At 42.2% G+C, this 14,866-nt stretch overlaps 1 protein-coding gene across 1 annotated transcript in view; it reads right to left on the reverse strand.

The window, feature by feature from the left end:
* Positions 1-14,866, reverse strand: part of PLXND1 (plexin D1) — a 137,041-nt gene that overhangs the window by 88,151 nt on the left and 34,024 nt on the right. Inside the window, exons 2-8 of the mRNA XM_045023825.1 lie at positions 14,552-14,728; positions 10,827-10,958; positions 8,529-8,629; positions 7,592-7,721; positions 5,120-5,294; positions 3,497-3,605; positions 1,540-1,642 (exon numbers count right to left, since the gene is read on the reverse strand). Coding sequence (XP_044879760.1) covers positions 1,540-1,642; positions 3,497-3,605; positions 5,120-5,294; positions 7,592-7,721; positions 8,529-8,629; positions 10,827-10,958; positions 14,552-14,728 — 927 coding nt within the window. The remainder of the gene's footprint in view (positions 1-1,539; positions 1,643-3,496; positions 3,606-5,119; positions 5,295-7,591; positions 7,722-8,528; positions 8,630-10,826; positions 10,959-14,551; positions 14,729-14,866) is intronic.

Here is a 14,866-nt window from a genome sequence, read left to right on the forward strand (position 1 = left end):
TATGGCCAAGGTCCTTGTATAAAGGTAACAAGCAAGGGGAATCTCTGTCTGAATGAGCCCGAAAGAGGCTCCGAGTGCTAGCACCAAAGAAATATTCAATTTAAAATGTAAAAGCTTGGCTTCGAGGTCCAATAAATTGATTGCTAAAGGCCAATTTTATTTAAATTAGCTTTAGTTTAAATTTCAAAAGCTTGACTATGCCAAGTTTCTGTGTTATTAGGAGCTGTAATTTGGATAAAGGCGATTTTCTGCACTCACCAGTGGCGCTCTAGTAAGTTAGCTGCCATTTCATTAATGTACCACAACAGCCTAGTAAAAGCTAAATGAATTGTAAGGTATTGCTAGATTTATTTTATTGCTTAAATCCAGGCATCCCAAGGTGCGTGGAAATCAAGGCATTGCTCCAGTTTGAATGGTAATAAAGAACCCAGGGACAAAGCCTGCTGAAATAACCAGGAAAGCTGAACATGTACATTGGAAGAATCCCACACAGGAACAATTCTTTATTCTGTTACAAGATACACAGACACACACAGCTGTGTCAACGACAAGAAAACCAGAGATAAAGTGACGAAAGGTGTTGGACTGACAACCCAGGAAACTGAAGTCCTCTTTTTAGCTGTAGAACAGGTACAGCTCAGTGTCAGTTTCCCCCACAATGCTTCCTCCTCAATAGAGGGACCACTTTAAGAATGGAGAGGGCAGACTAGACTCCATCTCAACACAATTTTTTATGCCTTCTGCTGAAGTTGCTAACATAGGTGCTAGTTGGGGCCAACAGGTTATGTAACGTTGACACTTATCTACTAGAAGCAGGACTGAGACGACAGAACCACTTTGCACAGCTCACTGAATAGCCTTTCACTGTAACCACTTTCAGTCACTACCTGGAGACGCCATGTGATCAAGCACACATATGGGAACTAGCAACTGCTCGGTTCTAACCCTGGCTCTGCTACCAGCTCTCTGCATGCTCTTGGGTAAGTCACTTCACCAATCTTAGCATCAGTTTCCACATCTGTGAAGAGAGGGCAAGAATACTTACTTACCTACCTCACAGGGGTGTTAATCAGTGCTGCATAAATGCTAAGTATTCTTGCTACTAATTGGAGAGAGATTCAAATGGTGACAGGCTCTGTATCCCATCACCAATCCAGACAGAAGCATTTTCAGAACCTGTGAGCTTTCTAGTGTCTAGAAAGCCATTACTCCTGTGCACTAACACACAGCTTTTTATTTCAAAATCTCAACGCTCTTTAAAAAGTGCAGGAACATTATCTTCATTGGGGAAACTGATGCACAGAGTGAAGAAGAGACTTTCTGAAGGCCACACAGCAAGTCAGTGACAGAGCCAGGAACAGAGCCTCAGTCTCCTGAGAACCAGCCCCATAGCTGACCCCATATATATTCAGTAAAGTATTCTAAACCCAATGGCATCTGGTCAACACAGGAAATTCCTCCAGGAAAAGACAGAATATAATAACAATAATGCAGCCAACTTACAAAATCTACAAAATAACAAAGCCCCATATGCCTTACATTCATCTTTAGTGAGTCCTCACAATCAGAGTAATTGGAGACACACATGTATTTCTTAGTGCACCAATAACACTTCCATTTGGTCGAGAGGCAGCTGGTACATCTGAAATGCATAAAAAGCAGGTGCACTTAATTTTTAAAGGCCATGCCGATTTCAGCCCCCTCCTCAGAGCCCAACGTCAGTGTCAGGTTATAGTTCTTCACGTACCTGTAGACTCTGTGTTCTCTATTTTATGGTCCCTAGGACAAATCCATTCAGAGAAGGCTCTGGTCATTCTATCCCTCCTATTATTGTCAGGGCTAGGCTGAGTCCCAAAAGCTCTTGAGGCTGTCGCCCTGATTCTGCATCAGGCCCTTTGTGGGGAATGACCTCTCCACAAGCAGATAAAGGTGTCAGTTCACCCTGGCTCACACAGTCAAAGCTTCCAGACCACAGAATGACGTGAGGCAGCCAGTGAGTATTTGAGCTCCTCTCCCATTTTTTAAAATATGTCTTTTAGACCCTGTAAATTTTCCCATTAAATCAGGTGATGCTAAATTTTCTGGTGGCTTTTTCAATGGCTTTGTGTAGAGGCTGTGGAATCCTGCACTGACTGGGTCATTGGGTCACATCATTATATCCTGTAAATGTGCATAGAGTTCCATGGGTTGAAACCAGCATCACAATCTCATTATATCCAATGAGAGATACATAGCTATTCCCAAGCAGTTCTGGAAATATACGGGATGGGACTCAGCGTGTCAAATGCATGGATTATTTGTCTGACTGTTTCTGTTGTTTAACCCTTAGAATCAGAAGACAAATGTACCCAGCCTGAAGGCTTTCAGCAGAGAGTTGGGAGCCAAGTATACCTGGCTTCTCTTCAATCCTTTCGTCTCCCTCTAGCCTGACAGCTGTCTGGCTCCCTGCTCCTAACTCCCTCCTCTCTCTCCAATGAGGTTCCTCTGGCTTTCTTAGTCCTCATTTGGACCCTCCCAGAACCACTGTAGCCCTGCCCCATCCAGCAGCCCACAGCCACATGCTGCTGGTCCATATCACTGCATAGGGCTGCTCTGGGCTCCAGGCCAGTTTGTCTGCACCCCAGGTCTCACCTCCTGCTGTGATTCCCCCTCATACCCTGCTGGTTTCTAGCTTGAGGAAGTGGTCAGAAACAGGCGGTGGAATATATCATGAGGTCAGCCACGAGATGATGGGCTTGTTTCTGGGGGATGTGGGGGTGGGATGATGACAGGGCATTTGGGAATCTGAAGGCATGAGTACAGATCTGTCCTCACTTCCCTGCAGCCAGAAACCCTACCTCTCCTTGGCACAGCAGCCTTTAGATACCTCCACTAAAACCTTGGAAACTGTCCAGTCCCCAAGGTATGATGCTTCCAAGGTCCCCTGATACTATGGTGATGGATTCTCTATCAATACTATAGATTAGATTAAATGCAGTAGACTGACTAGATACATTCGATGCACACACAGATTAGCATGCGAGTGCTAAAGAGTTGGAGATTAGCCAGCACCCCAAGGGTTAACACAAAAAACTTTCAAATAAAAATATTGTTCATGGTTGTTTTTTTTTAAGAAAAAGATAAGCCAGGCTCCATCAAAATGTCCAGATGGCTTGAGAGGCTGCTAGGACCTTCCTGTATAAATCCCTGGCAATCATCATCCTCAGTCCTGCCAAATCCTGCCCAGGACTCAAACGTCCCGCTGGCAGGGAGGGCTTTTCCGGCTCAGTTAACCCCACAAGAAAGCACCCTCAGATGATGCATATACACCATTTTGAATTGCTCAATTTACATCTGTTCCCCTGGCACAAAGATTTGGGAGTTTCAAGCACCAGGTTCTAAAGTGAGACACTGCAGAGCAAGCTACTATTTGTCAACACCCTGCCTTCTCCCCCAACTCTGACCTCCCCCCAAACTGCTTTGGCTGCTGTAATTTATGGAAGGTGAGATCACTTACGCTGTTTTGGGGTAAATATTTCCAGTTCTTTTGCAATCATAGATGGTGAAATTGGCCCAGACAATATTTTTCCCGTTGACCCGTATTGCAGTTTGAACAATCACATGGTCTGAAACAAGCAAGCCAAAGAAGATTGGATCACAAGAGAGTTTCTATTTTTTGCTCAATCTTAGAGGGCAAGACAAACTTCTGAGTAAACAATATCCCAGCTGCTGAAATTTTTTCTCTGGGGTTTCCTCTGGGTTGCCTCACAGAGTTCATATGTTTCCCCTCATTTAGTCCCCCTAACTTTAAACCCCTTGCCCCCAAAGTTAAATTAGTATCTTTATCTACACTAGGTCCTAAGTGGTATTTTTAAATATGTTAATTAAATCCGATTAGTCAATATGTTTTAAAACCTCATTAATTTTCTCAGTGTGGACAAACCAACAGAGAATGGTGAAAAGTCCCATTTTTGGCTACCAACATTTGTAAACTACATTTCTCCTATTGTTTGCTTAATTGCTTAATTTTTTGAAATCTTATGATAAACACCCCTGGGATGAGAGTCAAAGCCTCTTCCAAGAAGTGCATAAAAATCAAAAGATAGGCTTCCAGAAATTGGCTTGGACATTACCATAAACAACAATACAAAGCAGTTCAATCGCTACCATTCTTCCTACAACTGGGGAGAACATCAATGACATCTTTTAAAACTGCCTAATATGAGTGGGATTTTCAAAAGTGCTCAGAGTGTTGGCCTAACTCTGCTCCCACTGAAGTCAATGAATAAACCTCCATCAACTTCAGTGGAGCAGTTAGACCAATGGTGAAGACTTGTGAAAATTCCACCCTGAAGTCTAGAATGTTTAGGTTGAAATTTTCAAAATAGGGTACAGATTCTGGATGCCTCACTGTTTGGGTACCCAGCATGAAACAATCTGGGCCTGATTTCCAAAGGCATTGAGCGCCCATCTCCTCTGACTTCAAGTGGGACTGCAAACGTGCAGTGTCTATGAATGTCAGGTCCCAAGTATCTTATGATGAGCATCCAGTTTTGGAGGCATCCAAAGTTAGTGGGCAGGTTTGAAGATTTCAGTCTCAGTATTTTGGAAAGAGCAGCATGCAGATGGTATTAGCATTCCTGAGCTGTCTCAGACCACACTTCACTTCTTCTTTTGGATTTTTTTTCTGAAATGTATTTTTGAAAGGAAAGTAAAATAGTAATGTTTAGAAATACCAATAATGCTATTATTTATAAAGAGCTTAAACTTGTAGATTTCTGTACTCATTAAAAGAAAATTAAAAAATAAATTTTAACTAGGCAACATAAGCAAAACCCAATAAGTTACATACCTGAACTGGTTTTTCAATTCCACCAGTAACAATAGATGGATTTGAAAATACTGAATGACAACGCATATTAGGATGGTAAAAAGATTTCAGGAACTTCTAGCAGTGATTATAATGTGACATTTCATATACTAGAGAAGCTGCTCAGCTTTCCTTTTTTCCAATGCTTTCTATAAATAGTATTATTTGCAAAAAATGACCTTTAACCCCAGAATCAATACAACAATTAAGAAAATTAATTCCATAAAAGAAGTTTTGGAATGTAAGTTGAGCCCATTTTCCATTACATACCTTGATTGGGTGGGAACGCAGGATATTTCTCTCTTGGAAGAAAATCACAATAAATAAAATAGTTTACATCATTTCCAGGGACTTTGGCGACAGTGTAGATATTATTTCCATAATCACAAGACATCTCCATTCCACTGAGGCTCGGGATGTTCCCATTTATTTGGATTATCATGGCCTTAAATTTGGACAAAAAGTTTAATTATTGCCATAGAAAGTGATTTACAGAGTTGAACAAGGTGAGTGAAGCATATAGACTAACCAGTTCAGCAAAAATGTCCACTGATAGCTGATTTTTTCAATACACCTCTACCCCGATATAACGCGACCCGATATAACATGAATTCGGATATAACACGGTAAAGCAGTGCTCGGGGGGGGGGGGAGGGGACTGCACACTCCAGCGGATCAAAGCAAGTTCGATATAATACATTTTCACCTATAATGCGGTAAGATTTTTTGGCTCCCGAGGATAGTATTATATAGGGGTAGAGGTGTATTTATTTTGTCATATGTGTCACATGGTGTACAAGAAATTGCTACAGTAATACACCTTTGTCACTACAGAGTTCCATTGTTTCCATAAGTAAATATATAGGGTATGTTTATAGTTTGACACTCAGACCTAGCCATGTGCTTTATTCAGATGGTCGTCCAAAGACAAAGCCAACGTAAGAGCCCCACTACACAAATCTGAACTGCTCCTTTCCATCTGGAATGTGCCACCTAGCCCACTCCTACCTAAGCACCTTACTAGTTCTATCCCCGCCTTGTTTTGGAGCACACCTCTTCCCTTTGCAGCAGCAGCTCCTTGTGGAACTTCAAATACCACCAGGGTGGGATTATGCCCATGAAACAACAAGAGGAGAGTGGGGTAAACCAACTCTGGATCTGAAATTCTTGAACTTTGGGGAAATTCTAGTCTATAGCCAAACCTTCAGGCCGATGACTAGCTGTGTTATAGGCCCATAGTGAGAAGACCCTTCTGCCCCAATAAGGAGTCCATGTGTTCCTGATGCCCTCCACCCCGCCTGGGAGAGAGGAGCCTCTCAGGAACTCAAGGAAAGGGGGCAGGGTAGCTGCTCTAACTTACTGAAGTGTATATTAAAAGGGCCATTTTGGTTGACGGGCTAGTGGTGGTTGGTGGAGAAAATATAGCTCTGCACTCCTCCAAATGCATTTTTGGTGGTTTATTTTTTGTTGTGAAACTTTTTGCCTAAGCAGCTGCAGGAATTGAAGGTTTTGAGGTACTGGCTTTTCTTTTGTACATGATCTTAAAATAAAACCCCAATGGCTAAGTTCTCTGCAGTTGTGACTCCATGGCACAGTCAATAGGGTTATGCCAGCAGATCATTTGACCCCAAGCCTCTGCTTCAAAAAAGCCAAATGAGAGTTTTCTGTGGCTTTGTGGCTAGGACTGTGGGTCCCAGTTCTGCCAGACCCAGACCCTGAACTGAACATCTCCCCTGAGCTCTGGGGAAGTTTGGAGATGCAGCCAAACTCTGAGCCTCACACCGATCTCTAAACTTAATTAAAATACAAGTTTGCTGCTGATTCAACACTGTGATGAAAACTAAGTACATAGTCAGTGACCCTGTAACCCAGCTGTTTTCAGCCACTGAGAAGCAGTACCAGATGTGGTGTTTGAGGTTTTAGGGACTGGTACGCTGGGTTCCCTCTCCCACCTGTGCTGGGCACTGGTCCATTTTGCTGCCTGCTTCCCATTCAGTAGCTCATTCCAACACATTGGAGCTGATCAAAGTCTTTTAGATGAAAAAGATTTTTTTTGGTTGAAAAATTCCCTTTTCCCCCAAATCAAAACTTTTTCCATAAAACCGATTACATTATCAAAAAGTTTAGCAAATTTTTTCATTTACCAGAAACTTGGTTTTTGGTAAAGAAACCATTTTGATACAAATTTAAAAAATAGTTGATTTTGATATAAATGTTGGTTAAAAAAATTATAAAAAATTTCATGAAAAACAGATGAGTTAATTTAGAACCCCAGGAAAGGGAACAACTTCAAAATTTTATTTTATTTTTTCAAAATTGTTTTTCCTATTTTTTTAATGGGTAAAATTTTCAAAAGCATTCAAGTGACTTAGGAGACTAAGTCCCATTTTCAAAAGTGACATAAAGGCATTTCGGAGCCCAAGCCCTATTGATTTTCAATGAGACTTAGACTCCTTTTGAAAATGGGACTTCTGTGCTTTTGAAAATTTTGCCACAGCTCTGTAATACACAATGGGGCTTGGGCTGCTCCAATGACCAGTCTCACCACTGAATGGGAAGCAGTGGACATCAGCTGGTACCAGCTGGAACATATGAGGTGGGAGTCTGGCAAACTGGTATTACTGCCCCCAAAATGTTTGGAACCATTATTCTAGCTAGAGCAATGACATCTGTGGACACCGAGAACAGATGGTGACCTGTGGCCTACAGCACTTTATTAAACTGGATCCACATTAGGTGTACCTTGTTGTCATTGTCAATATTAATTTCCGATGGCATGATTGTCATTGAAGGACACTGCTGCACTCCCTCACTCGCACTTGTCCAGAAATTTGGCTCAGTGGAATTAACACACTCGTGCTGCAGAGAACACCTGAAACAAACAGAGGCACAACTTATGGTGGGATGCCTATCGAAATATTGATAAAACTGTTGTGACAATTACGAAGAAGGTCCTGTAGAAATCTGGAGACTTCCTCCCATCTCTCCAACTCCTGTGTATCAGCCTATTGTGCTACTGCTATAGTTAATGGGTACAGTTATCACGATATCAGCACACCACTCCTGTTAGCATCAGTGGGATATATGTGTATGTGACGGAGAGAGTTAGACCACAATGACTGAGTGCAGAACAAGAGAGAAATAGCTGTACATGTGTGTTTGGTCAAAAATCCTGGACCTGATTTGGGAAGACAGAGTCTAATTTTGCGGCCTGATTTCTGGGTATGCGTTGAATTGTGCTCACAGGTAACTGCAGCTGCCAATGATGGGACTAAGCTTTCTTACTAGCCATTTGTACTCACAGTCAAGTGATTGGTTTCAGAATGGTAACCGTGTTAGTCTGTATCAGCAAAAACAACGAGGAGTCCTTGTGGCACCTTAGAAACTAACAAATTTATTTATTCATTGATTAGATGACTAACGCCTCTTCTTTGCATTCACAATTAGCTGTAGTCATAAAAATGCAGATGCAATTAAGTGTAAGCAAAAAAGTACACTCTCACAGCTTGAGACTTGGTTGAAACATCTTTAAAAGGATTGCCCTGTATATGGTAAAAACTTGGAAAGATCAGACAAAGGTTGTAAGATAGCAAGGCTGTACAGCAAACCATCAATCTGCTGAAACTCTGAGGAAGAAGACCAAAGACAATCACCCAGGAGAAGATACAAGAAGTTCTACCTGGTCTCCATTGTACACCATCCACAGTAAGCATCAGCTGCAGCCAGGCACTCTGTACATGTTGTATACTGGTCACAGGCAGCCACCTTCACACGGGTCATCTGTGCAACAAGCAAAACCCAAAGTCACTATCATTCCCAAGGTATCCAAACATTTTCAGATGCCACAAAAAAAACCCAAACTCTCTGGTGTGTGTGCACTTCTTGACAATGGAAAGGAAACCTCTAGCTGACATTAATGAGGTACTGATGAGACCCACACATGGTGAAACACTTTGAATAATAGACTAGATAATGTATTAGGATATGTACTAAGAGGGAACAATCCTGCCTTGGCAGGGCTAAACTTTTCCATTACTCCAATTTATGGTTCTGTGAGTAATGGGAGCACTAGGTGCAAACAGAAGACTATACGTCTCTGTTTCTTGTTAGCCAGCATCTTCGGCATAACTGCAAGATGGGGGACAGCAACATTACTAAAATATAAAACCCCTTTGATGGTTTAGATGGGACCAGTTTTTGTCACCATTTCACCACACATTACTTGGGTCATGATAAGTATGAGTATCTCAAGATTTCATCCTTGCCAGAGCCCTTCTAGAAGGGGGTGAACAACGTTTGTCTATTTATGAAGGGACCAGAATTTACCTAGCAGTACAAAATCATTCACGTGTAGGGAAATATGATTCCTGGAAGAGCAAGTAGGTCAGCAGTACCTCTGGTGACTTGCTCTGTAAGAACCACTTGGAAGGGGAGAATGCAGTCATTTGTATGCTTTCTTTCCTAGATTTTTAAACACTTGGAAAAGAAGACTGCGTGGAACTTGATAATTTAGAGTCTGACAATGCAAGGTGCTGAGAGCCCTCACTTCCCAAAAGGTACTCAGCATCTCAAACAACCAGTCACCTGGGCCAGTTTCTCCTCTCCTTATCCTCAAATACATGCTGTGCACAGCTTCCACACATGCTTGTCAAGATTCCCAAGATGTAAATTCCATTGGCAAAAGGAACTGATCTGGCCTAATTTAACGGAAAGGGCCAAGCTACCTGATCTGAAGTACTGCACACGGGGTTTTAGACAGTCCAGGATAAAGTTCACAGCAGGTATCTTTTTGTGCTCCAAAGTGTTTGTGAGGTGTTTAAAAGGTCTGAGATATTAGCTAGACAGAGTTATGTGAAATGATAATGGCCAGTCTGCAGGGAATTACAGCTGGAAAGTATAAATACAACATATAAAATTAGTGGTTGTGTGTCTGTTTCAACAAATTAAAATGTAATTCAGGACAGACCACCACAGCTTGGAGCAAGAACTGAACTCTATTCCTCCTCAGTTGTTCACTTAATAGAAGGCAAGGAGACACCATTTGTTTCTTCCTGCTATGGAATTTTCAGGCCTCTCGAAAGAGAGAGCCTTCCATGCTGGATAGTGCCCTCCTATGAGATGAGGTGTGTGAATTTTTAGGTACAGTGAAACCTACCCTGAGGACCAGCTCCAACTGGCAAACCATTTTCTTGAGTGACCCTTTAAATGTATCCCCAAAATTTCTAGTACAATGTTATCCAGCTTTCAGATAAAGACCGTCTACTTATTTTTGCCAGCCCTGTAGGTAATTGCTTACGGCATGTTTCACTGTAGCTTTCACCTTTAGTTGCATAGAGATGGGTGAACCAGTTCAGATAACAGGAATCAACCTGAACCCTGGCCCCAAACTCCAAATAATCATTATGAGGTTTGAAAAAGTTTGGGTAATTTGTTATTCATTTTCACTAAGAGTGAAGCTGACATGAATCATGCATCCAACCCCCTGAAACTTGGGAAAGTTCAGATCCAGAACTAAACTTTGCAGCTGGATCTGGTCTCAGTAATGGGTCAATGCAAACCTCCAGATCCAAATACCCCCAAATTTGGTGACATTTGGATCTGAACTTTGAGGCTAGGACCTACCTCTAGTTTTCATGTGCCTCTGCATTTCCAAGTTCTGTTCAGAAGTGCCCGTACCAAAACTTTACACAAAAGGCTATTCTCACAATATTTCTAGCCTGGCCAGAAGGAAATGGTACCAGAAATCTTGCAAAGAAGTTTGTTCCTATGTGACTTCCAGCCCAGCTATAGACCCAAAAGGTATGGATGGTTCTGAAAAGGTTTGATCTAAATTTTGGAGTGATTCCTAACCTTTACAAGTCTGTTCATTACTGGTATTAAAAGAATATTTCTGCTCCTCTCTGTTCCTTAAGCCAATGCTGATTGTAAATATCATATGAATGCACTTTGCCAAATGTATGGAGAACACAAGTCCTACCTGATAGGAAGTCATGAGGTAGAGGTAGCTGGAATCAGAAGGATCAAACTGCATGATGGGATGAACGGATTCCCCATAAGCCACTGAAACTGACTTCCTGCTAATAATCTTCGTGGCACTGTTCAGATTAATCTATAATGAGAAAGAACCATTTGTTGAGATCAAACATTGTTATGGGGGAGATGTTTTTCTCACTCTTTTTATAAACTCAGAAGTAAAATGGTAACTAATAATGCCTTATATTGTCACATCAGCTTTAATCTCAAAGTGCTTCATAAGCTGCATAAACACAGCACCACTGAAATGCAGCCACCAATGGGGTGGAGGGAAGCAAATCTGCCTGGAACACAGAACACTTGTGAGGGGAAGTGAAATATTGGTTGGTGACATGATCTCCATTTTTAATGTCTCAGGCCAAAGACTCCTACTTAGCAAGCTGCATGGAACTCCCTTTTTCTGCCATGAAAGGGTGAAGATCCTGCCACCGCAATGACTTACAGGACCTAATTCCAATCTCACACTGGTGTTATGTCAGTCTAATTCAGATCATCTCAATGGAGTTACTCCTGATTTAAACCAGCATAAATAAAATCAAAATTAGGTCTTCAGACATATACAGGCAAATTCATTGTTATCATTATCATCATCATCCTATTGGAAAATTATTTTATTTCCAAATCTTTATCGAATCAGTTATGCTCAGAAAAGTGTTATTTGTATGACAGCAGCATTCAGAGGCCCAACTCTGGTTGAAGCCCCATTCTGCTAGACATTGTACATATACATTGCAAGCTACTAACTAAATAGATAAGAAACATGGAAGAGAAGAAATATTATCATCTCCATTTTACACATGGGGTCGAGAAAGATTAATGACTTCCTGAAGTCACACTAGAAGTCTACAGATAGGAACTTAACCCAGATCTCCTGACTCCCAGTTGTGGTGCCTTAACCACAACATCATCCTTCCTCTCTTCCAGCTAATTTCCCCCCTGCCCCTACCTACAAGCTTGGCTTTTTCTTCACAAGATATCTCTCTCTGTGATGCCTCACAGGCCTCGCTACACTAGCCTTTTTGCCCTTAAAAAATTCCCACCAATGCTACGCACTGGTGTAGCTCCACCAATGGAAGCATTGGCAGGAGACCCAGTACAGACAAGGCTGCAAACAGTGTTACCATCGTGTAACCTTCAGAGCAGGGCTGGGTGACATGGTGGGAATAATGCTGATGGACAGCAGACTAGCTACCTAGTCTAGAGCTTCCCCTATTGCAGCTATGCCGGTGTTGGCAATAGAGGGAAATTTTTAGGGAAAAGTATAGTGTAGATACAGCCATGGGGAGCTCTTATGCTTTTGGACTGGAGCTGACTAGACCTAACCTGGTCTAACTTCTGAGTAATTCAGCAAAAATACCTCTGCATCTGTGTACTGGGTTCCAGCACCTGGCATCAGGATGACTCAGCAGAAAATCCCTGTATCCCCAGGGAGGGTGCTAGGCTCTACCATGCTTTTACACTACACTGTAAGCTTAGCAGCTTTGAAAGCATTATTTTTCCAGTAACAACTCTCTTGATTGTGGCACAGATGATGGTCCCTATGATATGCCATCCTGCAGTGTGTTTGATTCCCCATGTGACTGGCAGCCATCATCGCTGCTGGGGGAGCTGGTCCAACACTACTTCTGCCCTCCTGCCGTCTTTTCTTGGACAGCAAAGATCTGAATTATAACCCACACAAAGTATTCTGTACGCCATGCCAAGTAACAAAGAGCCCTGAAGGTAAAAAGGCTTCTGGTTACGCAGCTGTGTTGCAGAATTAAATTATAGCTATCTGAGCAAATTATCCCAGTCAAGGATAGTCAGGAGCCTCTCTCTAATGGACATTCAACAGATAAGGCTGCTTTCTCTGAAACGATAATGGAAGCAGAACTGTTAATACTGTGTGAACGGGAGCTGCATGTGGGATGTGTTTTCACCCTTGGCCCTGTGCACCTGGCTACGACGTCAATTGCCTACCACCCTGTTGGATTACCTCCCCCTCTAGGCAAAAATGAAACCAGAGAGCTTCTCTGAGATCCTTCCCACTTTTCTGCCAGGAGCACTTGGAAGCAATGAGAGAAATTGGATTCATTTTCTCTTCTCCAAGTATTTTGATCCAATATTCCAAATTATATATTATTAGCTCCGGGCTGAGATAAAGCAGATTCCAGCCATGTCTCTCCTAGATGGTCTTTTTCTACTCTATGGGCTTACTGAGGCAGGGACTTCAGTGAACTGCTGTGATTGGCTGGAAGCTAAACCTTCCCTTGGCAAACTCTAAGCACTGAGGTTATTGAAACCTTGGTCCTGCACCTTGGCTCTTGACTGAGGCGAGTGCATTGCCCTACATTGCCTTTAGTGCATTGTTTCAACAGAGACACAATATTATATGCATGGATTCACACCTGCTTCAGAGTTTAGCATTGGGGAATGATCACTCAGTGATTCTTCAGTCTATAAGGAGCTTTTAAAAACCATCAAATCAAGGGAAGAATTTATTAGGACACTGCTAATAAAAATGCTGTAAAATAGCATTTCAACTGCAGTCTTTTGTTTCTACAGTATATTACGGTAGATACAACACAATCACATTGTAGCCTTAAATACTGATTAACAGATACCAATTACCAGGCAAGGTATATCATTGTATAGATTAAAGTAACATCCAGTTACTTCTTTATTGCAGAATGAAAGCCTGTGCTCAGAGAGAGCTTGTCAAATGATATTTTTTTCTATTACTGTGAATACAGTAATGGATAAGTGGGCTGTACTGAAAATCTGAATGACTGAACTCTTTATTCTCAATGCAGTTAAAGCGTGGGCAGCACCAGTGCACACTTCCTTCACATTGCCATGTTAACGTGCCTCAGCCCTGCATGGGAAGGGCCACTTCTCAGGGTCCAGTAGTCCTCTCTCTCTGCTGAGGCTGCCAACAAAGGTGCCATGTGATGGTGGTTTGTGCAAGATGGACACCTCTCTACTGCAAACTGGACTGGGACTGACAACTTATTTCACACAGGCCACCAAACAGTTCTGAGATGATCAACAATAACAACACTTTTCTAGTGACTTTCACCCAGGGATCACCATTTGCCCACATTACCTGAATCTCCCAATTTCCCTGCAGCCAGCTCTGGGGTGGAATATATCAGCTAGTTAACCGCGCACAGTGATGTGACATAACATTTGTAGGATGGGAAGCAAATGTATCCAGCTGAAATTGACAGGGGAATTTAGGTAGGCAGCGTGCAAGTTCAAGTTGGCATTTAACCAGGACACAAGTAGTAACAACCCTATTCTTATGAAAAATGTCATGAGATATTTAATGACCACAAGAGGTCAAAAACTCTGCTTTATGCCTCATCTGAAAGAAGACACTTCCAGTAGCACACTGCCCCATACTATTATGTGGGGTGAATAATTAAAACCACTTCCTGTTGCATCCTGGAGCAACCTGCTAGTCACCCATCCAAGAAATGAGCCAACCCACCCCTGCTTATTTTGGGAGGCCTGCAGAACTACACACTGTGAGGTGGTGCAGAAAAAGCTTTCAGTTACTGCCATCCTGAGTACTATACAAACCAATGGTGCGAGAGGTGAAAGGCTCCAAACCCCACCACCCATCCCTGAACCATCAACTCCCTTCAGTGCTTCATTCTTATCTCGCTAGTAACATGCTAATTTTACCTTCAGGAGTCTTCCATTCGCTGTGCCCAGAAACACAACGGTGTAATTATTGACACTGGAAACGGCCACTGAAGTGAGGCCCTGGTATTTGAACACTGGTGTTGCCTTTATGGGTTGTAGGATGGCCAAAGGGTGTTGGAGATGGGCTGCTCCACAGTCTAATTGCTCTGGCTGAAGCTGAAAAGAAACATTAATGTCAAAGCGCGGCAACAAAATAAAATACTTCTCACTGAGAATATACCCTTTGAACAAAACAACCCATTGAGGCTTCTATTTCTTACCATTGGATAATAAATAGGAAATATTAGTGAGTAG

The sequence above is a fragment of the Mauremys mutica genome, chromosome 7, assembly GCF_020497125.1.
Source record: "Mauremys mutica isolate MM-2020 ecotype Southern chromosome 7, ASM2049712v1, whole genome shotgun sequence".
Taxonomy (NCBI): domain Eukaryota; kingdom Metazoa; phylum Chordata; order Testudines; family Geoemydidae; genus Mauremys; species Mauremys mutica.